The sequence below is a fragment of the Arabidopsis lyrata genome (assembly GCF_000004255.2).
Source record: "Arabidopsis lyrata subsp. lyrata unplaced genomic scaffold ARALYscaffold_8, whole genome shotgun sequence".
Classification (NCBI taxonomy): domain Eukaryota; kingdom Viridiplantae; phylum Streptophyta; class Magnoliopsida; order Brassicales; family Brassicaceae; genus Arabidopsis; species Arabidopsis lyrata.
In genome coordinates this window covers 20,894,350-20,920,399 of record NW_003302548.1, presented here as the reverse complement: position 1 = coordinate 20,920,399, position 26,050 = coordinate 20,894,350, and the positions used below count along the sequence as shown (strand labels likewise).

Genomic DNA, 26,050 nt, shown 5'->3' with positions numbered 1-26,050 from the left:
TAGTCTTAGAATAATGGAAATTTCTAATTTGATGGACACGGCACGGCATATAAGCTAGTTGATTACCAATTCTTGCGTCTTATTATATGACAGAAATTTAATTTCATCCTGGTTACTTTGGCTTTTTTTTTTTTTTTCCTAGTTACTTTGTTAAATTCTTGAACTATACCAGATTTATTAATTGGACCTAATTTTTACAGAGAAATTAGTGTCTCTTATATCAATAAACGGGTCATCAGCGATTTCTTGAGAAAAGGGTAAACTATGCATGACTAACAAAGAGAGCTGAATTTTTTAGTTTTATAGTATTGATAAAAAAAAACAATTCAAACATGTTTCGATGGTGGTTTATGTTGAAACTGTTGGCTAGCTAGCGTTAATTATGTAATTAATTAGGTATAGAATCAGTAGGTGAGGGTGAGAGCAAAGGTAATCAATGTTTTTCATTTGTTTAATATATTACGTATTAATCAATGTCTTTAAGCCAAATATAATTGATCTGATCCAACCCGAAAAGATTACATTTGTGCATCCTTCTTTCTTTTAGAAATGTATGACGTGTTTTTGATAATTGCATTTACTACTATAGGGACGTCAAGTGGAACCACTAAAATCATCTACACTTTAATGATCAAGATTACATTTTGGGATTAAAACTAGCTACATATATCAACTGTATACAGTATAATGTGTTTTCTTGTCATGGAAGATGAGATCGAATGTTAAATCAAGAATCAAACCTAACTCTCAACTCTCAATAAGTCTCAACATCAGTCATCAGTTTCGTCCCACTTTCACTTTGGACAATTCTAGGACGCTAGACTAATTATTATGCCTGGGCTAATTAACTAATGAGATAGTATTAATTATAGTTAATTTGATAAGCTAATTACATGCCTCTACGTGTCCGCTTGCGTGTTACCATGCAAAGTACAACGCAACACAAACCCATCAGATTTTTCTTGATGCCATCGCTCCTTGGAACTCCCTTCCGAATCTACTTTAGTTTTTTAATATAAAAATATAATTTTTTATAAAATTTTGACTCTTATGTCCATAATTTTCCGAATGGGGATAGGACCACGATTTTATTTGTCACACAGTATATTTCTACTATGCAATGTCATATATATATATATATATATATGTATATATATATTCAAATTTAAATCACAAAGTGCGACAGTATTCATTCTTTTTTTTTTTTAATTATAATATACTCATCATCACCATATAGCAATGACTGACTACAATATATATCTAACGTAGTTTAAGTATCATTTCATCTTACAAAAGATGTTTTTTTTTTTTTTGAGCAAACAAAAGATGTTTATAAGACATTAATTTATGTATGATTTAAGATGCCTCCATGATGATCTCGTCACTCGTGAGTTTTATAAAAATATAATTCTTGTTCATATAGTTTTTGTTAAAGACTGATCTTGTTTGTATAGTTTCTTCCATCACATATGAACACGACGTTTAGCTGTTGTAATGTTTATGCTTTTTACACTAGGCGTAGTCACATAGACCGCTAAGAAAGAAGTGACTATTTATTCAATAAAATACATTTGTTTCACCTAAGGTTTTCACAAGATGATATAATTAAGTGATATACATTATCACTTATTTTATTTTTATAGAATAATTAGGGAAAATGTGTAATGATTACAATATTAGAAACTTTTTTTTTTAACAACTAATTTTACACACTGTTTTGAAAAAAAAAATCTTGCATGACGCCACCAATTTTCATAACCAGTGTTAATAGTTATGAATAATAAATTTTCTCATGAGTAAATTAAAGAAGTGACGGAATTTATAGAGTATGCACTACTCTGTTACATGTGTCAATACGTGGATAGTAAATGTTTAACTTAGTATAGTTGCTAGATTTTTATATGAAAAAGAAGCATTGGATATTTGATGTATTTATTTATACGCCGTTCAATGTTCTTTCTTTTCCTTTCCTAAAAGAGGTGACCTAACTCCATTGGCACAAAATTCGTCTTTAGACATGAGATCATCGATCTTGTCCCCTTAATTAAGATTTGAGATCTAGAGTCACGATCACCTTTAGTTAATTAAGATTCCACTAAATGTAATTCAGAATTGGTCAATGATAATGTATGAATTAAACCCTCATCTCTTGGACCATGCCTAACATTACCTTCTTCTTCTTTTGTTCTTTTCGATATACTATCTATTTTAACCTAATTTTGGCATTTATTCATGATTGAAAGTTTGAAACCACAAACTACTTTTGGTTTTACCTAAAATTTACAATTTGGAACGTAGGAATTTCGGAACTAACTAGTGAGTAAAAGGTTAGATATATTATATATAGTTAGATCCTAAATAGAGCATAATTGGCTCTCTCTTTTTTGTGCATGTTCGCGTTTGGTAAATCGGAACATGGTTGCACATCAGTTTAATATTGAACTCACTGAGTTAGTTACGAAATCTCAATGCATCCATTTAATGCATTCTTCTCAATCTATTTTTTCTGAATTGTGAAAAAATAAATAATTCATATGATAAAAACTTTTAAATGTTTTTATATTCATATGAGTATATATATATAGATTATTCACAACCCTTGATTATGTGTTTATTTTGTTGCAATTATGTATAAAAACATAAAATCCAAAATCCACACTATATCTGAAAACATGTTTGAACATTAGTTTCTTCTCCTTTTGAGAAATGATGACAATGCACAACTACTATTTGACAAATTGAACTCTAGATATTTTAAATTTACAATGGGAATCCGTAATTGCTCATATGCATACGTAACCTTATATGTAATCTTCTTTTAATTTTGGGATAATTTATAAAGAAAATATCTACTTTTAGGCCAAACAAATCAGTTTGAATACTAAAGTAGTAAACAGTAAACACAAGGGTCAAAGTGATTATTAACTAACCAAGGCACCTACTAATTAATTCTTTACTATAAGACCAGATTCTGTCCTCAATTCCATTCCTTATATATATAGGATAAAAATCTTGAATGCCATCATATTTATTTCATCAATGAACAAATCGGAGATTAGAAAACGGTAGCTTAATTTTGTATTGGTCTGTCGGATAAATCAAATATATAACTTCATGTCAAACATGCAATTACAAAGTACAAGTTAATTAATTTTAATTTTTTTAATTTTTTTATGTCAGAATTAAATAATTATCATTTTTTTATTGTTGAAATACTGTAAATGATACAGTTTTTACATCTAAAGAAAAATATATTATATTTCATGCCAATTTTGATTAGTACTTTTTTTTTTGTCTTTTTAGAATAGCATTATAAACATAAATATGAACAATAATATATTTCATGTCCCTTTTCAACTCAATTTTCGTGACCAGCAAAAAGTAATGGTTCAATTATTGATATTAAAAGTTCAAACCCTTATCGATAGACGGTCTAATTTTTGGAATATTAATTTTTTAAAAGAGATCTTTGATCCTAAAGATGTCGCACTAATAAGTGCTTTACTAGTGAGTGCGCCTACTAAGGAAGTACTCTGGGTTGATACTTTAAAAATCTGAAAAATATACAGTTAAGTCGGGTTATCATACCACACAGATAGAAAAGTCGGAGACTGATTTTTCGTTTATTGGTCTAGATATCAAACTACTAAAAGCACATTCTTGGTAAGTGCGGTGCCCACCAAAGATACGACATTTTTTATGACATTCTCCAATTGAATGGCCGACGTTTTCAGTGTATTTAGAGGAATTTCAGGATGATAAAAAAGAATTTTTAAACCTCTTTTTATCTTTAATTTCTCGTAGTGCTAATGTTAAGGCTGGATAACTGGTACGAAAAATTCGTACAGAACTGTCTCATATATTATATATATAAACAATATTCCTCGAAAATGATTTTTTTGAATTATAATTAATTTCGGACAAAAAAAAAATATATATATATATATATTTCATGTCCTTTGCAGAACAAAAAAAGAAAGAAAAATTCCATGTGCAAGTGCAACGGTGATAAGCGTATTCTAGACAAAGACACGCGTATCAACCTAACACTCGTCATCCTCAGAGTCCCTATATAAACCCCTTCGTATACCTCTCTTCATTATTCTTCAAAGCTTCCATTAAAACCTATTAAGAGAAATATATAGATAGAGATATATATGGACGGTAGTGGAGGCTGTTGCATAGCCAGATATGGCGTTTACGGTGGTCGTTATGGTCTCTCCAAAGCTGATCGAATCATGCTTCGATTCCGTCCCATTGCTCCTAAACCAGCCAGCGACGGCGGCGGAAGTGTCTCTCCCGTCACCGGAAAGTACGGCTCCCCCACAACTACAAGCGGTGGAAGCTCCGATGTTTCCGGTAAATCTGGGAGAGGAAAGAGGAAGTACCAGAGAGATAGTTCCGGCGGTAACTCCCGAAGGTGCAATAAGAAGAAGAGAGATCTCAGTGGAGATGCTGCTACTACCACGGCGGTTACATTGTCTCTTTTACCAGAGACGCCTGATAAAGCAGTTTTTCCAGATCTGAATGCTTTTCCGGTAGAGAAACAGAAGCGAAACGGTCCTTTATGGCTGAGTTTCAACGGCGGTAGTGAGATGTTAACGCCGTACAATTCGGCGGAGATATGTCGAAGGACGGTGGTTGTTTCGTCGTGTGTGACGGTTGAACGTGTGACTGACGCATGGATCGACGGTTATGGATTAGGGAAGACAAATGAGGAGAGGAAGATGAATCTTGTGAAAGACACGTGTCCTGGTTTTATATCGGACGGTGCAGGGAGAGTCACGTGGACCAATGAGGCGTATAAGAAGATGGCTAGAGAAGATATTAATATTCCGATGGAGGAAGGTGTACCGGAGGAGATGAATTACGATAATTTTCACGTGATCGTACGGTTAGTGATGAAGGAGAGGCCGATGCTAACGTACCCAGCTTTTACATGCAGAGTGAGATTACAGTACACGTGTCAAGATCGAGAAAGAGGTTCCGTCACGGTGCCTTGTGACGTGTGGAGAATGGACGGCGGTGGTTTTGCGTGGAGACTTGACGTTAAGGCAGCTTTGTGCTTGTGACGTTCTTTCGATCGCCGCCGTTGGATTCACAATGGTGAAAATTATGAACGGTCCCGATCGTATCACACATGGTCTTCGCAGAACTAATAATAGCAAATGATGAACTATGGTTTTTTAATTTTCACCTTGAACATATATTCTGTGTTTTTTTTAGTTTGCTTTGTCTTTCTTGAGTTATGAAATGCTAAATTACTCTATCTGAAATTTGAGCATTTTTCTTTTGGTTAAAACTTGCAAGAAAGTTGTAAATATGTATGATGTATCCCTTTTCTTTTCATCAAAATTTTATTTTTCACGTTTCGTTTTCATGTCATTTAAGTAGGGGTGGGCATTTAAACCGAACCGAACCGACCAACCTAACCGACCTAAACCGAACCCAAACAGACTCAAATCATTCGGTTGGATTTATTCTCAACTCAAATGGGTAAACCGAACCGAACCTATAATCCAATGTGTTTATTTAATTAAATAGTTAATTATATTAATAATATTATAAATAACTAAATATGTGTTTATTTTTACTTTTATAATAATTTGAATAAATGTAAATAAGATTTAATTATTTCTAAAACAATTAAGGGAAATTGTTAAAAATACCCCTTTTGGTGTGTTTTTTTCAAAAATGTCCTTTTTAGATGTCCATTTTCAAAAATGTCCCTTTTTAAATCTGAAATTTTTATTAGGTTTATAAGGTACTTATGGATTGTAACTACTACTTGAAGACTCGATCCAAATATTTATAAGGTTTTATAAGGTGTTTTTAAAGGTTTTACAAGTTATTTTAAAGGATTTTTAAGGTTTTTCAAATGTTTTACAAGATATTTTAAAGGTATTTAAAATGCATTTATAAGGTATTTATAAAGTATTTATAAGATTTTAGATACATAGAAATGTAGTCTGTGTATGTTTTAATAATATTACATACATATTTGGGTAAATCTTATATTTTTAAGAGCTTTTTTTATAAGGTTTTTAAAAAAATGTATTTTTGAAAAGTGGCATTGAAAAAGTAGCATTTTTGCAAAAGCCCCAACTCTTAACCCAAAAAAAACTTAATGTTCTTCTTCTAACTTATAAAGAGTAAAACTCAAAAAGACTTTCATATTTCATTCTTGATGACATTGCGTGAAGGAATCATGGAAGATTGCTATGTTAAGTTGTTGGATATCATTTTCCTTTTCTTCTAATTACTATGGTTAAGTTTTTTAGGTTTTTATTTTCATGCTTAATTTGAATTATTCAATTTAAACTTGAAATTTAATTATTTTTATCAATTTCAATGTTCAAACTTCAAAGACAATGAAATTTTTTGTTTTGTTACATTAATTGATTTTTTGAACCGAACTCAAACTGAACCAAAGTAAAACCGAATCGAACTAAACTGAACTAAATATAAACTGATCTAAATACAAACCGAACCAAACTAACTTCGGTTGAGTTTGGTTAGAGTTTTACGAAACCCAAATAAATCGAATTTAAACCGAACCCAAAGTTAAACCGAAATGCCCACCTCTACATTTAAGCTTGACAGGAAATTGTCAACATTGCAAAGGTGTTAACATAATAAACATTAATCACAAGCCCATATCAAAAAATGACGTAAAAAATATAATTAATATTTTACTACTGGGCTTTGTGGGGGTTTAAAGGGCCTGAAAATAAAAAGATTCATAGGCACGTGTTATTCAAACGCTATTAACAAGGCGCGTTAAATGGATAAAATAGTCAAAATAGTAGAGACAATGTCGGTCGGTAGCCGCGTCTATAACACGCGCTCTAGTAACACGTGTAATCTGATGCCCTTGCAATTTGGAGTATTTATACTCACGCGCTCCAGATTCACTAGATTGCGCCGTAGCCTTCGCAGCCGTTAGATCTAAATCTCGACGGTAAAAAATCGAAGGGATATTTGTGGCCGTCTAGATTTGGTTGGCTGGAAATTAACGGCTTAGATTCGATTAAAGGCGGCGGGCTGATCATCTCTTCGGATCTATAAGTAGAGAAGCAAATTTGTTCGTTATTCTTCGTAAGTCTCTCTCTCTCCTCTCACCTCTTTCGTTATTTCGAATTTTTTCTTTTTCATTGGAAGCGATATCTGGAAGCTCTGGATCTAGGGTTTCCCCAAATCGATTTTGGTATTTTTTTTTTACTCAGTCGAGGGTTTTTCTAGGGTTTCGATTTAGCTTTTTCCCCAATTGCCGTTGAGGAAGACAATCTCCTCGGTGAATTTGATTTTGATTTTGACCTGAGGGAGAAGGAAGAAGCTTAGACCAATTCGATTCTCAGTTTTGGTAAGTAAACGTGCAATTCATAGGAATTCATCTTCGGATTGATTTGGTAATCGCATCTTTGTGATTCTTTTTCGGCGAATTGCGTCTTGGCTCGATAACAATGAGGGTTGATTGTTGTGGAAAAGGATTGATTACTGCAACTTTACTTGAACGCTGCTCATTGTTGAAGCTATCTGCAAGATTTTTGAAGCAGAGGCGTAAAAGCATACTTGCTTGATTTTTTTTTTTTTTTTTAGTTCGTTCTATGTTCTAATTTGATGATGGAAAGACGATTAACTCTGAAAATCGAATGAACTGTTGGGTTTCTGGTTTTTAGTAAATTGATGGGTAAGGCGCGGAAACACTCTAGAGGGAGATCATCAGGCTTTGTTCCTGATTACATGCAAGCTGTTGAGACCATTGAGCCTGATGAATTTGTTTACTCAGGGAGGATTGATTCTGTGATGAAACATTCTGAGGCCTCTCCTCCACTGAAAAGGAGACGTTTTGGTTTGAATGGAGATAGCAATGGCGTTTCTAAAGAGGTTTTGTCGTTGTCAAAGATGTCGAGGTCTGAGAGAAAGAATTTAGTTCACAAGTTGAAGATGGAGCTTCAACAGGTCAGGGACCTTAGTAAGAAGATTGCATCTTTCAGTTCAGATGCTGTTCTGTTGTCGCCATACAATGATATTCATAGCTGCAGTGATGGGCCTAGGAGGCCGCCACCAGAAAACTTTGCTAAATTTGTTGGGTCACAGGGCAAAAAGCGTCCTCCTGTGCGCAATGATAAGCACCGGACTAAGAAAGGTCCATCTCGATTAAATGTACCAACAATTTCTACTGTTGCTTCAGTGATGAAGGAGTGTGAGACGTTACTCAATCGTCTATGGTCACATAAGTTGGGGTGGGCATTTCGTACTCCAGTTGATCCAGTGATGTTGAATATTCCAGACTATTTTACTGTGATTAAGCACCCAATGGATCTTGGAACGATACGAAGCAGACTGCGTAAAGGCGAATACTCTAGTCCTTTGGACTTCGCAGCAGATGTGCGTCTTACATTTTCAAATTCTATAGCTTACAATCCACCTGGAAATCAGTTCCATACTATGGCTCAAGGTATCAGTAAATATTTTGAAACGGGATGGAAAAGTATAGAGAAAAAAATACCTGTGACTAAACCACCAGTCATTCCCCTAACCAGTTCTGCTTCTCTGGAGTCTGAAATTCCTTTTGAAGTAGCACCATTGAGAAACAAATCAGCTGCAATGAACGAGAGCAAGCTGAGGGTGGAACCTGCTAAGTTGGTTATGACAGATGATGAGAAGAAAAAATTAAGCCAGGATCTGGTGGCGTTAGAAGAAGAGTTCCCACAAAACATTAGTGATCTCCTGAGAGAGCAAAGTGGCAGTGATGGTCAATCTGAAGAAGTTGAGATTGAGATAGATATAGAAACGCTTTCTGATGAAACCTTGTTCATGGTTCGGAAACTCCTGGATGACTATTTAAGGGAGAAAAAGAAATCCCTGGAAAAGAGCGAACCTTGTGAGATGGAGGTAAAGAATCTCTTTGATTATTTTTAGTAATTGTTTGTGTGCTCTAGGAAATATTGACATTTGACTTGTGGTTTTAACTTTTCTATTACAGATTGTTCATGACTCTGGATTTAGTAATTCCCCTCTGCAGGCTAGTAAAGGTAAGTTTTTGCTATTTAGTTTGATTTCGAAAATTATTTACTTCAGTAATCTGATGTATTCCTAATCACAGGTGATCTGCAAATTGACGAGGATGTTGACATAGTTGGTGGGAATGACCCTTCGGTCTCAAGTTATCCTCCTCTTAAGATAGAAAAAGATGCTGCATGTAGAAATAATGAAAGCAGCAGTTCGAGTAGCTCTAGTAGTGAATCAGGCTCTTCATCTAGTGGTTCGTGTTTATGCGAGCCTTCTTCTATTTCCTTAGAATAATCATTTTGTTTCTCTTAAATAGTGCATTGATTTGTACAGTATGTAAGAATAGTAAAGATTGGAAATAAAGTAACTTTTATTGATTTATTGGAATGATTAGTATTGGACTCCTGAGTATTGTTTTGTAATTTGAGCCTGCGTCGTGTCCCGTATTTTATTTTCAATGCTTTTTCTCTGCTCTAGTAAGTATGGTTATCCTCTTGCTATAAAGGATATTGTAGTTAGTTTCTGTGGTTTATCATTTATGACGAAGGAATTTAGTTCTTACATTGTGGTTTGGCAAACTGTAGAATTGATTCCTTTGCTTTACTTTTCCCCCTTAGGAAGAGCATTTTATACTGATGTTTTCTGTGATTATCTTTCAGATTCTGATTCTTGTAGTTCCTCTGGGAGTGAAACAGATTCCATTAAAGCTTCAAAACCTACAAGTAGAGAGGTATATCTAACAGTGGAATAACTTATGTTGTGGTGTCTCTATGTTTTGATATTGCTCTAAATTTTGCAAGATTTTTCATTTACTCTCCAAAATTTCCATGGACTATTTGCAATCATAAAAGTGAAATTTACTACAGAAGAATAAGTATAGTCTCCTCTTTAATTTAGGATAAAAAGGAACCAGGAATTGGTATAAACAAAAAGGAGGATGATAGCAACAGTGAGAAGATATTTGTAAATGGTTAGTCTCTTTTCAGTTGATGTATGTGAGTTGGAGTGTTCGGATAGAGAATTCTTCCCGACACTCATTCTTTGTACTCTGTAGATTCTTTAAATGAATTGGGTCAACTTGAGCATGCTGTTGGGGAAACGTCGACCACCATGGATGCAGTAGTTGTCATTCCAGATGGTAAGAAATGAACGTTAAGGAAGGTTGGATATGGTAATAGCTGTTTATTTTCAAGTCATGATTTTACCTGTCATGCTTTGGTATTATAGAGGAGACTGCTCCACCTGAGATGCAAATTTCCCCTGATAAGCGTTACCGCGCGGCTTTCTTGAAGAATCGTTTTGCTGATACCATCATGAAAGCTCGAGAGAAGGCTCTAATTAAGGTTGAATTTTTAAATGTCCGATCTACTGTTTGACGAAAACGCTCATGTGAATAATGTGGAAAGGTTTAATCGAAATTTTTTTTTGCATCAAATTTCAGGGTGAAAAAGGGGATCCTGAAAAATTGAGGATAGAAAGAGAGGAGTTTGAAAAACGGCTAAGGGAAGGTTGGATTGTAGTGCATTGAGTGTGGTTATGTATCATAATTCCTAACTAAATGCGTATTGTTAATTTTTGCAATTTCCTTTTGATTAGAAAAAGTACGGTTACAAGCCGAGGCCAAAGCAGCTGAGGAGGCTAGGAGAAAAGCCAAAGCAGAAGCCGCAGAAAAAGCGAGGAGGGAAAGAGAGCAAGAGAGAGAAGCTGCACGTCAAGCTTTACAAAAGGTATAAAAGACTTTTCAAGTTTCTCTTCTATTATTTAGAGTCTTATCATGGTGTACAATCATCATAAATGACTTTTGTGGTCTGTTGCAGATGGAAAAGACAGTGGAGATAAACGAGGGCATACGGTTTATGGAAGACCTCCAGATGCTTAGAGCTACAGGTGTCGAGGGTGATCAATTACCAACTACCATGGAAGTGATGAGTCCCAAGTGTAGTGAGGATATATTGGGTAGTTTCAAGATGGAAAGCAACAGTAATCCATTAGAACATCTAGGTCTGTATATGAAAATGGATGAGGATGAGGATGAAGAAGAAGAACCGCCACACTTTAGCCAAAGAGAAGTAAAAGACCATCCCTTTGATGGAAGTGAAAAACAGGAACACAGTCCTCACAGAGTAGAGGGAGAGGACCAACTCGTTAATGGAAATGAAGAGCCGGCGAGCCAAAAGGCACATGATAGTGGGAACCAAGAAGATGAAAGACCCATCAGCCCAAATGAAAGAGAAAAACAACTGGAGAATATACCAGAGCAAGAAAGTGGAGTTGACAAGGAAGAGCAAGAAACTGAAGTTATCGAGATGAGAGAGCAAGAAAAGGAAGTTGTTGACATGGGAGTGAAAGAAGTACGTCCCCTTGACAGAAGTGAAAGACGTACACTTAGTCCTCACAGAAAAGAGAGAGAGGACCAACTTGTTAGCGGAAATGAAGAATCGGTAAGCGAAAAGGCACAAGATGATGGGAACCAAAGAGATGAAAACCCCATCAATCAAAGGGAGAGAGAAGAACAAGTGGAGAATGTGCTAGAGAAAGAAAGTAGAGTTGATGACAAGGAAGAGCAAGAAACTGAAGTTGTTGACATTGGGGAGCAAGAACCTGAAGTTGTCGAAATGGGAGAGCAAGAAAATGACGTTGTTGACAAGGGAGTAGAAAAAGAAGTTGCCGTTGACAGAAGTGAAGGACATACACTTAGTCCTCACAGAGAAGGGGGAGAAGACCAACTCGTTAGTGGAAATGAAGAACTGGTAAGCCAAAAGACACAAGATAATGGGAACCAAGAAGATGAAAAACCCATCAATCAAATTGAAAGAGAAGAACAAGTGGCAAATGTACCAGAGCAAGAAAGTAGAGTTACTGAAAAGGAAGAGCAAGAAAATGAAGATGTCAACATGGGAGAGCCAAAAAGTGAAATTGTTGACAATGGGGAGGGAGTGCAAAGAACAGAAATTGTGGATAATGGAGAGGGAGAAACTGAAGTTGTTGACAATGGAGAGGGAGAAACTGAAGTTGTGGACCAGGGAGAGGAAGAAACAGAAGATATGGAAGTAGAAATTGATTGAATTAAATCTTTTTTCCGGGTCTTGTTAAAAGCAACAAGAAGAAAAGAAAAAGTGGGGGATGATTCTTATTATGCACAAATTGTGATGTGGCGTGAAAAATGATGGCTAAAGCAAGCAAAAGAAAGTCAAATCCAGAGACATCTAGAAGACAGAGAATGAGTCTGTTTTTCAACCTGACTCTGTTGACAATGATCCTAAATTGATGAAGAACAAAAAGAGAAAAAAAAAAAAACATTGTTGCTTAAAGAAAGATGATGTCGAAAAGCTGAGTTTGGCATCAAAGCAGCAAATTATGATATTGTTGGAATGTGCAAAGTTTTGTTTTTAAAACTTTTTTAGAAGTAAACTGTACATGACAAGTTCGTGTTTTCCATTGAAACGAGACTCAAAAGTATCACTTTTATTACTTGTAACCCCAACTGATACTTTTTGATCGATCAACTAAACCCGATTCTGGATAAAGGGTATTTATGTCATTTAAAACTGTTCTCATAGATGATGACGCGAATGCACTGAGAAGCTAAGACAAAGCGCAGAAAATGGTGGGAGCGACTGTGGTTAGTAAATGGACTCTCTGTGTTACTTCGCCACCGGTAAGAAACTCGGCAAGTCTCAATCCACACTGCCCTCTGGCCAGGGTTAACCTACGCACAGAGTTGGCCGCATTTCGTCCTCAGTTCCGTCTCTTCTCGCGCGATTCATCGTCTCGCCGCCGTCTTCGCGCTTCCAGCTCCGCCGAATCGGGAATCTTCCTCCCTCACCTTGTAGCTTCTATGGTTTGTGTTCTTCCTTTCCGTTTATGCGAATTACTTTGTTTTCTTACATTGAAGTGATGATTGAACTAGGAAGTCAGGAATTTAGGATTCATATTAGTTTTGATGAATCTCATTGAAATTAACTGACCTTTTGATCCTTATTTCATTGTTTTCTGTATTGTTTCAGGAGGAAGTTGAGGAGACTTACATTATGGTGAAACCTGATGGCATACAACGAGGCCTTGTAAGCGTTTTTGCTTCTCGTTTTTGAGGTTAAATTATTATGTATCTCTATGGAGCTTTGAATGTGATTGCATTACACTATCTTACATTGAAGTAATGATTCATTTGATGTTCTTAGGTAGGAGAAATCATCTCTCGCTTTGAGAAGAAGGGATTTAAACTTATTGGGCTCAAGATGTTTCAGTGCCCTAAAGAATTGGCTGAGGTTTGACACTCACTCATAACATCACTAGTTTGATAACCTTAGATTGCTTCTTACGGTGATGTAACTAAATCATTCACAAGTATTTAGAATTTGAAGCCTAATTAATCATGACTTTTATTTCACTTGTTCACTAGTATTGACGTTAGATTGCTTCTTAAGTGATTTAACTAAATTATTGACAAGTATGTAATGAAGTCTAATCATGACTTTTATTTTCACAGGTTACACTGCCTAATTTTTTTTTATTTGATTGTGTTTATCCCGATTGCCAGGAGCATTACAAGGACCTTAGTGCTAAATCATTCTTTCCTAACCTGATTGAGTACATCACTTCAGGCCCAGTTGTGTGTATGGTATGGCTATTACTATGCTCGCATTTGATTTTCCCTGATTTCCAACTTGTAGTTAGATTAGTTAATTGCTTGTGATGTTTTAAATCCTGTAAAGGCTTGGGAAGGTGTTGGTGTTGTTGCTTCAGCCAGGAAGCTAATAGGGAAAACGGATCCTCTTCAAGCTGAACCTGGTACTATAAGAGGCGATCTTGCTGTGCAAACCGGAAGGTTGGCCTTTCATCACCTTTTGAAATTGTTGGAAGTAAGCTCTTACTATAATTCTCATGGTTTGATATTTTTAAATTATGCAATTTGCAGGAACATTGTGCATGGTAGTGATAGTCCTGAAAACGGCAAGCGTGAGATTGGTGAGATTTCTTGTTTCTTGAAAAATCATTCATCCATCTTTCATCATAGAGGCATTGACTATGTCCAACTTGGTTACTGAAATTTTTGTAGAATGCAAATGAATGTTGGTTCAAATTCCTTTTTCAATCAAACTTGAACGCATAACTAGATTAGATCATACTTGATTACTCAAATTGTTAGGTTCAATATACATATCTGTTTGGATTGGTTATAACTCATTTAAAACATTTACGATCGCTTCTTCATTTACTTAGTTTGACCAAGCATTATCAATTCCTTAGTTTGCTGAACTTTTGGTTTTCATCTACTGACATTTTGGCTCTTGTGGTTGGGGCATAGGTCTGTGGTTCAAAGAAGGCGAGCTATGCGAGTGGGATTTGGCTCTGGCTACATGGCTAAGGGAGTGATCATTGAGGAGACCTTTCCAATTACAATGGACTTATTACAGTACTTGTTTTCTTGTTACTGATGATGAGCTTTGGTTTTTTGTTCCTGATTTTGGCGGTAATATAAAAACTGCCAATTTGTGGCTTGATTCTTCTCATATATTTGATCACTTTTCATGTAATCAAAACTAGTTATAGATTCATCCACATTTGGTTCAACGTCATAGACACATCTCCAAAATCATTCATCTTCACTCTACTCTAAGCAATGAAAATTTTCCACCGACTCAAGCTAAGAACATCAAGGGAACGAAACATACAAAACAGTGGCTTTACAAATTGCAGATGCGTGATTGAGATTGATTGTTCATGTCAGATCATTCCGGTTTACTTCTAAGACCGGTTGGTATATGGAATCTCAATGTCCTCAGGAGGAAGTTCCCAGTGATCGTCTTCTTCGTCTTCTCTGGATACATTTCTGTTCTTGCGTATCTCTGAAGTTGTTTGCGGCTTTGGTTTAGGGTTTGGTCTCCTGTAAAATCAAAATCTATTGACTCACTCAACTTCTTCAAGTGTGTGTGGATAGAGAAAGAGAAGAAAAGAGTGAAAAAAAATCAGACCTTTTCCGATACTTCTTAGCAGCTTCTTTGGTCTTCCGTATCCTTTTCTCCTGAGAGCTCTCGAAGAATCGTCGTCTTCGAGATTCCTGCAACACACCGGCTCTGAAACACGACCTCTTGAAATCGTTCAACAGCTGCTCCTCCGATTCGCCGTCTTTAGGCACCACTTCGACGTTGTAATAACCGGACTTGAAGAAGACGAGGTTCGCGTTCGCCAGCGAAGGATAAGCCACTCGATTGGTGACGTCATCGTGCTCAGCCGTTAAAATCTTCGTCATCGACAAATGCTGTGATGATCTCGCGGATACGGCAGACGGAAGCGTGATAGGTTTCAGACTCGACGGAGACGGCGGTTTCGACGAGAGAAGGGAAGCGAGCAGCTCCGAGAGAGAAACTATCGATTCTAGCGCCATTTTTTTCCGTCCGTGAATGAATATTCATTTTATTCCTATTATAATAAGTTTTAATTACTGTGTTAATTAGAGTGGTTAAATCTTAAGTGAGTCTACTTTCTGACTAAAAACGACGACGTTCTAAGCATATAAACGAGACCAGTGAACTTTGATCTTTGAAAGCTTCTCTCTTCTTCTCTCTTCTCTCTTTCTTTTTCTCTCGTTTTTTTTTTTTTGGAATTATGCTGAAAACAACGATTTCTCCAATTTTCTCATCGTTTACGTGTAAACCCAAGACTTCGAGGTTGATTTTTCAAGCTTTTAGTAAGGTTGTTCTTCAAAATACTCCACCAAGTGCTCGACGAAATGCGTCAACCAATCTGACTACGTTACATCAAGGTCCACCAACCTCGGCTTACGTTCATCTTCCGTTTTGTCGCAAACGCTGCCATTATTGCGACTTCCCAATCTTAGCTCTAGGCACGTCTTCTTCTTCTTTAACCAGTCCGTCTAATGTCTACGAGGAAGGAAAAGAAGATGATCCACGTATCACAAACTATGTGAATTTGCTTGTTAGAGAGATACAAGCGACAAGAACGGATTATGATACGAACCCGAATCTCGAGACGGTGTTTTTCGGGGGTGGGACGCCTTCTCTTGTTCCTCCAAAGCTTGTTTCTTTGATTCTGGAAACGTTGAGTTTGAATTTCGGGTTGAGTCCAGATGCTGAGATATCAATGGAGATGGATCCAGGCACGTTTGATGGTCAGAAACTGAAGGAATTGATGAAATTGGGAGTGAACAGAGTGTCTTTAGGAGTTCAAGCATTTCAAGATGAGCTTTTGAAAGCTTGTGGAAGAGCTCATGGTGTCTCTCAAGTGTATGAAGCAATAGAGTTTGTTAAAGAATGTGGAGTTGAGAATTGGAGTATGGATCTTATATCTTCTCTGCCTCACCAGACATTGGAGATGTGGGAAGAGAGTTTGAGATTAGCTATCGAATCACAGCCCAATCATGTTTCTGTATATGATCTGCAAGTCGAACAAGGCACAAAGTTTGGAAACTTGTAAGTACATAGTCCAAGCTTGCTTACTGATGCTTTAGATTTTGATTGTAAGCTGAACAGAAACGAATTGGGTTCATGAACTTGTGTAGGTACACTCCAGGACAATCCCCTCTTCCTTCAGAAACACAATCTGCAGAGTTTTATAAAACAGCATCATCAATGCTCCGTGGAGCGGGTTATGAGCATTATGAAGTCAGCAGTTACTCGAAAGATGGGTTCAAGTGCAAACACAACTTGAAATACTGGAAGAACAAGCCATTCTATGCTTTCGGTTTAGGTTCAGCGAGTTATGTTGGAGGGTTGAGGTTTTCGAGGCCAAGAAGGCTTAAGGAATACACAAACTACGTCGCCGACTTGGAGAATGGCGCAGCAAATTGGTGTGGAAACGGTGATGTTGATCTTAAGGATGTCGCAACAGACATCCTAATGTTATCTTTCAGAACATCAAAAGGGCTTGAGCTTAAGGAGTTTGGAGAAGCTTTTGGCAGCGAGGTAGTGAAATCGATCTGTAAAGTATATGAGCCTTATGTGGAGAGTGGGCACATTGTTTGTTTGGATGATATGAGAAGCGAAGTGATGAGTGATGAATTCCAAACCTTAGTGGCAAATGATGAAGTGGAGATTGAGGATCATGTGAGGTACCTTAGACTGAAAGATCCAGATGGTTTCCTCCTCTCTAATGAGTTGATATCTCTAGCGTTTGGCGTGGTAGCTCCTTAAACTTTAAAGCTACTAACAAAAAAGGTTGTTTTTATACATCCTTACTGTTATAGATTGTGTTTCAAACTGGATATTATCATTGATATGTATGAAGATTCGATAAAATTACAGAGAAAAATCTAATCACTATTCCTATATTGTGGAAGGAATCATCTGTTTCTACAAGCTTACAATCTCTATGTAATCCATCTGATATCCATAGCAACTAGCTTCATAACCCCAACGAAACACTCTCTTTTGGGAATCCATAAGTATCTGGTTCGAGAAGGAGAAGTAATGCGAAAGAGGTGATTCACCAAACCAATATCGGATTTGAACACCTTCTGCTCTCTCATAAACAGTCTGAAGCTCACCTGTACAAAATGTTAAGAGAAACGGTAGCCTTTAGGAACTGAAAACGATTCGATATACGACAGCGAGATTCTCAGGCTGTCTAGGGAATGAAGTTTGTACATATTTAATAAAGCCAATGCTTGAGAGGATTACGATATTATGAAGGTTTTGGTTTTCTTCCAGTTTTTCTAATCCGACGCAACTCTTGTGTTCCGCTTCTCTTTTCTCTGTAAAAGACAATAGAAACAACAAAATGACCAAAGACTTCTGTAGAATAAAACAATGATGGAAAAAAGAAGAAGTAACACCATACTGTACCTTTGATATAAGAAGACTAGAAGATAAAAGAGTGGGAGTAGCATCAAGGTCAATATTGAAATGGCGAGGTAGAAGACACCCGATTTCTTCTGCACGAATTAGCATAGACTAAGATGTTAACAGAAAACGATATATTCCTTTATACTGGTTTCCACCAGAAACAGATAGCATAAAAGAAGCAAACGAAAACAGATTTGCTTTAAAACATAATTAACAACCTCATTTAGCACACATAAGTAACTGCGATGGTTCAATAGATCATACCTTGCCTCCTCTAGGAAACGGTTTATCTTTTCCAGTGCAGGTATGAGCATCACAGAATTGGCGCAAAAAGTGTTCTTCAATCATGAAAAGTAAAAATCAAATAGAGTGATTCGGGCACACTTCAAAAAACTTTTTGAGAAACATCATCTAGTATTCAATGAGAAAATATTCACTTCGAAGGCTTCTAAGTAAGGAATCATACCATGAAGACGGCTAGCTGAGGGACCTTGACTCACTGGGAAACAACTATTGGCAACGCTCTAAATGAACAAGAAAGGGAATAAACAAGTAAATTAACTATGTAAATATAATAAGAAAGAAGTCATGGATCCAGAGCGGAAAAAGCAAAGAATAATGAAAGAGAAGCCAAGAAAGAAACCTCGCAGAGATGACGGTTTTTGGCAACAGCAGCAGGGTTGCACTTGGTCTTCGGTTTCTTAGAGTTCAATACAAAGTCACAATGCAATGCACCACACAGGTCGGCCAAACACTTTGTATCAGTCTGAGGCATTCAAATAAGTTTTCTAGTATCAGCTTTCGAAACACATAACCAGAAAGTAATCTCAAAATCTAGCAATATATGAACGAAACCACCACGGTAACAAAATCCACATACCGTATTCAAAAGATTATAATGTCTAGTGGTGAAATGCTTGTCAAGAAATTTCTCATCATTGAAACTTTTCTTGCAGTAACCACATTTCCATTCGAAGACATCAACATGAATCTTATGCTGTTCCTGATCTCTGTATAAATCATTATCAGGATGAAGCCTACAATTTTTTGGAATTTGATATCTTTCCCGTTCCACAAACGGCGTCAAATACTGCAGAAAATCAAAATTATAAAAACAATCAAATTTATAACTAAAAGAAAGAGAAAAAATTCAACCATTGTCGACTTACATCTTGAATAATCTGCCAAGCTGCTCGGCTTCTTTCTCGTGAACAATGTATTTCTGGAGAATTACCTCCTACTTCTTCGTTAACCAATCTATATTCCATGACAAGACAAATCCATATAATCAGACATTGAGAGCTACATCTTTAATCTTTTTTTTTTTTTTTTTTGGTAAAAGAATTGGAAATAATCTTACACAAACTAATCAACAGTAGTTGAAAGGTTTTGTTTTTATATAGAGAGACAAGAGTTAAATCAAGTGGAGTTGCTAGAGATTCACCTAGTAGATTCAGATTCTTCAAAACCCTATGGAGAGGGTAAAAACATGAAAAATTCATTGATTCATAGATCAGAAGAAGAATAATGAATCGCTAAATCATGAATATATATATATATATATATATAGGTGATGTTCAAATACCTGAGAGAGTGATTGATGGAGAAGAAGAGCAAACAGTAGAAGAATCACGGGCAGTGATTCACAAAGTCTTCCCATTGAGCTGTGAGATTTTAGCGACAAGAATTTGATTTCTGCAAAATTTCTATTTTGTGAATGTTTTGGGTTTAGGCCATTGGGAATGGAGTTATAACTGTATCCAAACAGATGGATTTCCAGACATTCTAGGCCCAACTCTCTCTAGTTACATAACTTTCTTGGGCTGGGCTAGGCCCAAATCTCTCTTGTTACGAAACTTTCTTGGGCTGGGCTAGGCCTAATTTTCCAGAGTAAACTACAGAACTTAGTGATGGAATATTCTCATATTCTTGTGCTCTAGCTTGTACTAAATGTCTCAAATTTAGTTTCCACTGTTTTGGGATTGATAAATTATTGGATACATGTAATCGAGGTATGTAAATACAATGATTTGTACTACAGAATGTGATTGTTATACAATCATGTGTCCTATGCTATAATACAATACGCTAATGTAGATTTATATTTGGTAGTGTGCGTGTGTGAGTTGTACACGATAAAATAAAATTTTAAGATATATATGTTTTTCATAAGAATTTTTCGATTGATAAATAAATAAAACTAAGAAAGAGGCTGAAAAATTAGAATAAAACAATATGGCAAGATATTATTGGTAATTTTGTGATATATTTATATCCATCAACCTTTTAATTTAGTGATTGATTTTTCATATTGAAGTTGAAGTGCTTATACTTTTGTTAACATTTTTAAGTTAAAGATTGTGTTTATCTTTAAAAAGCCGTTCATATACAAGCCCCACCACACATATCTATTAAGTGTCGTGACGTGTGAGATGAAGGATATGGTGAAGATGATCTATTTGAGAGAGTGTATGATTTGGCTGACTCGGTTTTGGTTGAACAAATGTTGGGTCGCGCTATTAGTGGAACACTCCCTCCCAACATTTTGTTAATTACGACCGATCATGATTTTAATCTTGCTTTACGTTACTTAGCTACCGGCGGTTATTCGGTGTTTCAAGCGAAGTTACTGATAATGGTTTTGTTCATGCCCATCTACGTGCAATTCATAGATGGTCCTGATTAAATTTACGTTGTTAGAGAAATTGTCGATCAGTACGATGAATGTTCGAAAAAATGTCGATCAGTTCGACGAATCGTCGAAAAATCGTCGATTCGTACGTAAAATATCCGAGAATATGAAAACTGGCCACGATCATTGTAGTGCGAAAAATGACAGTAACTATAGTATACGAGTTATAGTTGAAAAAACGATGTCAAATTAAGAAGATGCACCGAACACAGGAAAAACAAAAAAATAGAAACAAAAACTTTTTAGCAAGTTAAAAATCAATTCTAATTAAAAATTAAAATAAAATAATCTAGCAGGATATTATTGGTAATTTTGGGATATATATGTCTCCATATTAACCTTTTGATTTATTCATATTGAAGTTGAAGTGCTTATACTTTTGTTAAGTATTGTGTTTTATCTTAAAAAAAAGAACATTAACATTTTACTATTTTTACCAAACACTTCTTGTAAATCTTAATAAAACAGTTTTGCCTTTTGAAAAAATGGGAAAATAATTGGCATTAATTAGCATTAATAAGCAAATCTGCTTTAAAAAAATAAACAAATCTGCTTTAAAAGACTTTCTCAATACCACGTTTATAACGCACGTTCTAGAGGAAAATGTATTAAGGGATGCTTGACACTTTTTTTAATCATGTTTTGTTAATTTTTGTTTGAAAATGATTTGTTTAGGTAGTACGGTTAGGGATTTACGCGGGAAAGAAGAAGAGGTGTAATAATGTTGTATAATGTAAACAACAACAACAAAAAAAAAAAAGGTTTGATTTGGTTAATGCTGTTGTCAACGACGACGACGTGTTTCCCTCTTATGTTTCTCCTTCCTCTCTCTATATTACAACTGCATTTCTCTTCTCTCTCCTCCCAACTCTCTCTTTCTCTCAATAGATCTTGATATTTCCTTTTGCTTTGATCTCAACAATGGCGGTAAGAACAAACAACCTCTTCAAATCTCTCTTCTTTGATCATCATGATGATCATTTTTCCAATAAGTGTCTAGCTTTCTTGATGTCTAATGAATCCTCTGTTTCTTGGTACAGGGAAACAAAGGGAAGCCATTGCCAAAGTTTGGGGAATGGGATGTGAACAATCCCGCATCAGCCGAAGGATTCACAGTCATTTTCAGCAAAGCTAGTGACGAGAAGAAGACCAAGAAAGCATCCGGCGCTGGCCCTAATAGTCTGGTTTCACCTCAGGGAAACCAAAACTCCGATCAAAACAATCACCATGATTCCCAAAACCCAAAAGCTAAGGTAGTTTACTTTTTTTCTCATTGCATTCAACTTTTTAACTCTTTATCCAAGAACACAGATTGCTTACCTGATTTATGTTTTCTGCGCAGAACAAATGGTTTTGCTTCCGTTAATTCCTGCCATCTTCTGAAGAATCCGAGGGGTAGGGAAGCTGAAGCAGTTTTGCCGAGAGATCTTAAACAAAGTGAAACAAAAGGGTTAAGGGTTAAACACCCATACATCTCAGCTTTCTTCATCTCTCTTCTGCTGATATTATACTTGTTCAGTAAACTTTTTGTTCCTTTTTTTTTGTTTGCCAACATTTTGCCCACAATGGATATAAATTGTATCTTTTGACTCCATCTAAGAACTATGGAAATAAGATTTTGAGAGATAGTCCTTTGCAGACATAATGCTATTAGCTATTATTCATATCGATGAAACAAGACCATAACATGGCTTCTGTACATCCTTCCAATAGCTTCACCTCTCTAAAACCCTAACAAAATTAACATTCGATTTTACTGAGAGGAAGTCGCGAGCTTTAGATTGCCGTTTCAGAAGACACCTGAAGGTTAGATTGCCGTTTCAGAGCTGACACCTGAAGAAGAATCTGTCGTCAAAAGATGCTGAAACATAGTCTGCTTAAACTGGGATCACAAGATTTGATCCCACCATCTATCTAAAAAAAACCGGTTCCAGAAAAGTGAACCCCTCTTGTGAGGTTAACGACACAGCACCAGAAAATCATAGCAGAAACATGTGTCCTGACATAGAAGTAAGCAAAACAATCTATGTACATATATAATGTCGTTTTTTGGTTCTCCGTTCTAGCAATTGTTGTGAGATTCAGATATGAACAAAACCAGGCAGATATCCAGGAAAATTATTTCAGAGGAGAGCCACCAATGGAAGAAGAACAAATCATAAACAGAACATGCTTCGATTAGACTGAACCTTAGTGAAAGAGTAGATAGTTACAGTTAAAGCGGGAGAGAAAAGTTATTGGGTGAGAATTCTGTAAACAAGCATCAGACTTGCCAGATAGATGTAGTTTGGAGACTATAATTTACCTAAATGTTTTTATAAACTCCAAAGCCAAAAGAAGAGTTTGATCCTAAGAACTGAAAAGCCTATGATGGTAAAGAAAAAAAGTATCCCTTACGCAGGCTTCTGAACATGTGATGTCAATGCCAGCTGTCATCTTCATTTCCGTTAGCGCCACCTTGAGGAGCTTCTACGGTTTGGGAGCTGCTGGGCGAGAATGTAGGCGGTATGGAATGATCAAATCTACAAGCTGGACCAAATTTGCAGATGCCATATCGGCTGTAGTGTGTGCACATACTCTGATCCTGAAAGTATAAGGAAATCAAGGAAAAAGAGTTTAAAGCGTGAATAAGTAATCGATCATAATTCTTGTCCTGAATCAAATTCACCAGGAAGATCAAGTTCTATACATCAGAAAGAAGGAAAGAAATTCATTTTTACGAACAACATTTCTCAAGTGGCTTCCTAATACTAGCACAAAAGAACAGCATGGGCGGGAAAAAAACACTCACAGGTCTTAGGGGCAAGCCCTTGTCATTGAAAGAGAATGGAGCTTGCTTTGGCAATCTATTTTTCGGATGATGGTATTTGCATTTATATTTGAACTTACAGTCCCCAGTTTTAAGATAATAAGTGCACTCTGGTTGATCCGGGCGTTCTGGGAATTCCTCACCAGGCATCTGGTGTTGGTATTGTGAGAATGAACTAGTTTCAGCCAATGAATTGTTCACCGGGTATGTGGAAGGAGCAAGCACACTCCTTTCTGGTGGATAGGCAGAAGACGCCTATACACCAATAAAAATGAGAAACTTCAAAAGTAAAGTACTATAGTTTTATCAACATAAAAGAAAAAATGCAACAAAGTTAGTAATGCAGAGGCAGAGCTGAAGTTAACTACCTGATACCCATTCCACTCTGAAGCTTGAGGTGAAACTCCACGATTATGGGGGAACATGGCTGGAATAAAAGGAGCAGTACCAGTACCATTTATATGTCTCGTTGAAGACCAAGAAGTTGAACTTGCTTGAGATGGGGCCTTTGGGGAAAAGGGTCCACCGTTATTACCACGGAACAAGGGAGAATCAACTCCTCCGATAGCCGTAGGATCAGGATGATTAAATTTGCAGTCAGATCCAAACTTGCAGGAGCCATTGCGCATGTAGAAAGGGCATTCTTTCTCTCCCTGTCAACAGCTTATACTATTATAGCTTTTCCATAAGGCTGTTGGAAACAGAATGTTAGAACTGTATAAACCGATTAATGGAATACCGGTCTGATAGGAAGGCCAAGGAAGTTAAGGTCTGGTCCTGAGGCCAGAGAAGTATGTTCTTTCATGTGGCTGAATCTACAAGACTCTCCATATTTGCACCCTCCAGTCCTGAAGTAGTACTGCAAACCTCGCAATTAGGGGCAGGATATCAGTAGACAGACTTTCTTTCAAATGAAAAAGGGGAATAATAGAAGAGAACAAACACATACAACACAAAAAGAAGAGGCTAAATAGTGCACTTCCCATAGAAAATTAGAGAACGATATGTCTATGTACGTAAGCCGTGATAATTAATTCAATTCAAGCTAACAGCAATACTCAGACATGGAAAAGGCGACCACTTATCATCCACCTTTTACAAACCAAGCACCTAAAAAATCAAGCATAAATTCAAAACTAAAACATAAATTCAGCAAAACTAAAACCTAATCACAACCAAAGCCAATAACATGACCAGACTTGCATACAAGTGTTAGATGTTTGAACGAACTGTGAGCATAGTAACATAAGGGATGATACACAGAAAGAAAATAATGTAATCTTGCTAAGCCAATACAGAGGAAAGGAAGAACATTTAACCTTACACTCCATCAGCTTAGGATTCTCCACATCCTCGTCTCTTTCCCTTACTTTCTCCCTACCAATCTTCCAAATAACACAACATTAGAATATAAAAAAAAAAAAAGATACAAAAAGATCATTTTCGTTTAAATTAACATAGTCCTTTTCCCTTTCTCGTTCTTATACTCCCTAAAAACTTCAAATCCTCAACCAAAACAGCAGAGCAATGGAAAACGAAGCAAACTCAAAACTTAAAACATAAATTCTAAATCAAGCTTTCCCCTTTTGGTTCAATAGACAAACCCCAATTAAGAATCAACATCAATGTCAGGAGAGCAAAAAAGACTAAAACTTTCGGTGACAAATTGAGAATTAAAACATGCAAATATGATTGAAGAGGTAAAAGAAAAGTACTTGAAGTTTCTTTCGAAGAGGGTGATTGAACTTGCAACTTGATCCGTATTTGCAGCTTCCTGTTCTCATATAAAACGAACAATCCTCTGCGTCAGGTCTCACTGGATACACCACCATCATTCTCTTCTCAATCATACTCTCACGCTCTTCTTCCTCCTTTTGATCGCTGCCTATTGCCCTCGAATCCGTTTCTACATTGACACTAATCGGAACACTCAGCTCTTTCGCAGAATCATCCAAAGCCACATTCCTGAATTGATCACTTAGCTCCTCAGAAACGTGATTGAGATCAGACGGAGCCTGATCGGCGACGGTGACGGTGACCTCATCGGAGGAAGATCGAGACGGATCGGGTCCGGTTGGATTCGGGTAGGAAATATCTTCGGGCTTGCTCATGATTTACTCAAAATCACATTACAATTTTACAGAAATCCCTAATTTCAACCGAGAAGAGAAGATCAAATCAGAGAGGGTAAAGAAAAAAAAGGAAGAAGAACCAAAGAAGAAGAAACCAATTCGCGTTTTTGGTTTGATGGGTAGTTTTGTCCTTTTTGTAAAGCGACATAATGTGAGAATCAGACAGAAACTGTGTCCCAAAAGTGTAATAATTGATAGTTTAGTTTCAAAAGCAAGATATTTATATAAATTGCAATCGAGACCCTGAAGTTGTCTCCTCATTCGCATCTCTTCACTAAATAGTACTCCCTCTGTTTTTTAAAAGTTGTCGTTTTAATTGTATTTGGACAAATTAAGAAAAGGTATACAATGATTATATTAACCTCATAAAAATGACAAGTAATTATTTACAAATAATTTGTGTTTAATAAAATGAGGGTAATTTGGGTAGTTATTGGCATAAATTACATTATTACCTTAAAACGACAACTAATTTAGACCCTGAAGTTGTCTCCTCATTCGCGTCTCTTCACTAAATAGTATAGTAGAATTTTGACCGTGGGTAAATATCATACCAGAAACAACGAGCGGAATTAAACAATCATATATTAGGAAATAA

At 36.3% G+C, this 26,050-nt stretch overlaps 9 protein-coding genes across 10 annotated transcripts; 5 read left to right on the top strand and 4 right to left on the bottom strand.

Moving 5' to 3' along the window:
• The first annotated feature begins 3,980 nt into the window (after positions 1-3,980).
• Positions 3,981-5,368, top strand: LOC9302621. Its single transcript, XM_021023825.1, has one exon. The coding sequence runs from the start codon at positions 4,158-4,160 to the stop codon at positions 5,070-5,072; it is 915 nt and encodes a 304-aa protein (XP_020879484.1). The 5' UTR covers positions 3,981-4,157; the 3' UTR covers positions 5,073-5,368.
• A 1,118-nt stretch (positions 5,369-6,486) lies between these two features.
• On the bottom strand, positions 6,487-7,570 carry LOC110225871. Its single transcript, XM_021016103.1, is given in 6 exon segments — positions 6,487-6,967; positions 6,969-7,064; positions 7,213-7,251; positions 7,253-7,282; positions 7,284-7,468; positions 7,507-7,570. Coding segments are annotated over 6 exon segments (624 nt in total). The 3' UTR covers positions 6,487-6,757.
• LOC9302620 (transcription factor GTE10) lies at positions 7,105-12,471 on the top strand. Its single transcript, XM_021016098.1, has 11 exons — positions 7,105-7,363; positions 7,680-8,898; positions 8,990-9,038; positions 9,110-9,268; positions 9,675-9,745; positions 9,913-9,985; positions 10,070-10,153; positions 10,243-10,358; positions 10,457-10,523; positions 10,612-10,742; positions 10,833-12,471. Exons 2-11 carry the CDS (start codon positions 7,687-7,689, stop codon positions 12,078-12,080), a joined length of 3,210 nt encoding a protein of 1,069 aa, XP_020871757.1. The 5' UTR covers positions 7,105-7,363; positions 7,680-7,686; the 3' UTR covers positions 12,081-12,471.
• Positions 12,472-12,562: 91 nt separating this feature from the next.
• LOC9300921 (nucleoside diphosphate kinase II, chloroplastic) lies at positions 12,563-14,594 on the top strand. Its single transcript, XM_021016101.1, has 7 exons — positions 12,563-12,856; positions 13,023-13,079; positions 13,197-13,283; positions 13,556-13,636; positions 13,731-13,843; positions 13,934-13,983; positions 14,324-14,594. The coding sequence occupies exons 1-7, from the start codon at positions 12,620-12,622 to the stop codon at positions 14,389-14,391; spliced, it is 693 nt and encodes a 230-aa protein (XP_020871760.1). The 5' UTR covers positions 12,563-12,619; the 3' UTR covers positions 14,392-14,594.
• LOC9302619 (30S ribosomal protein S21, chloroplastic) lies at positions 14,550-15,428 on the bottom strand. The gene is made up of 2 exons (XM_021016102.1): positions 14,991-15,428; positions 14,550-14,902 (listed from the first exon to the last, which is right to left on the bottom strand). Exons 1-2 carry the CDS (start codon positions 15,401-15,403, stop codon positions 14,764-14,766), a joined length of 552 nt encoding a protein of 183 aa, XP_020871761.1. The 5' UTR covers positions 15,404-15,428; the 3' UTR covers positions 14,550-14,763.
• Positions 15,429-15,583: 155 nt separating this feature from the next.
• Positions 15,584-17,309, top strand: LOC9300920 (oxygen-independent coproporphyrinogen-III oxidase-like protein sll1917). The gene is made up of 2 exons (XM_002866500.2): positions 15,584-16,448; positions 16,538-17,309. Exons 1-2 carry the CDS (start codon positions 15,625-15,627, stop codon positions 17,166-17,168), a joined length of 1,455 nt encoding a protein of 484 aa, XP_002866546.1. The 5' UTR covers positions 15,584-15,624; the 3' UTR covers positions 17,169-17,309.
• LOC9302618 lies at positions 17,223-19,534 on the bottom strand. Of its 2 annotated transcripts, none has more exons than XM_021016100.1 (10): positions 19,405-19,534; positions 19,264-19,289; positions 18,989-19,076; positions 18,700-18,909; positions 18,463-18,585; positions 18,286-18,343; positions 18,084-18,157; positions 17,820-17,908; positions 17,622-17,728; positions 17,223-17,521 (listed from the first exon to the last, which is right to left on the bottom strand). In XM_021016100.1, the coding sequence occupies exons 1-9, from the start codon at positions 19,477-19,479 to the stop codon at positions 17,659-17,661; spliced, it is 813 nt and encodes a 270-aa protein (XP_020871759.1). In that variant the 5' UTR covers positions 19,480-19,534; the 3' UTR covers positions 17,223-17,521; positions 17,622-17,658. The 2 variants fall into 2 exon arrangements, with proteins under 2 accessions (XP_020871759.1, XP_020871758.1); XM_021016099.1 differs by having other exon boundaries at positions 17,655-17,728; positions 19,405-19,533.
• A 1,482-nt stretch (positions 19,535-21,016) lies between these two features.
• Positions 21,017-22,175, top strand: LOC9300919 (RPM1-interacting protein 4). Its single transcript, XM_002866499.2, has 3 exons — positions 21,017-21,438; positions 21,552-21,764; positions 21,854-22,175. The coding sequence occupies exons 1-3, from the start codon at positions 21,433-21,435 to the stop codon at positions 21,875-21,877; spliced, it is 243 nt and encodes an 80-aa protein (XP_002866545.1). The 5' UTR covers positions 21,017-21,432; the 3' UTR covers positions 21,878-22,175.
• A 489-nt stretch (positions 22,176-22,664) lies between these two features.
• Positions 22,665-25,634, bottom strand: LOC9302617 (zinc finger CCCH domain-containing protein 67). Its single transcript, XM_002864797.2, has 6 exons — positions 25,036-25,634; positions 24,640-24,705; positions 24,060-24,179; positions 23,689-23,973; positions 23,303-23,575; positions 22,665-23,095 (listed from the first exon to the last, which is right to left on the bottom strand). The coding sequence occupies exons 1-6, from the start codon at positions 25,429-25,431 to the stop codon at positions 22,931-22,933; spliced, it is 1,305 nt and encodes a 434-aa protein (XP_002864843.1). The 5' UTR covers positions 25,432-25,634; the 3' UTR covers positions 22,665-22,930.
• Between the last annotated feature and the right edge of the window lie 416 nt (positions 25,635-26,050).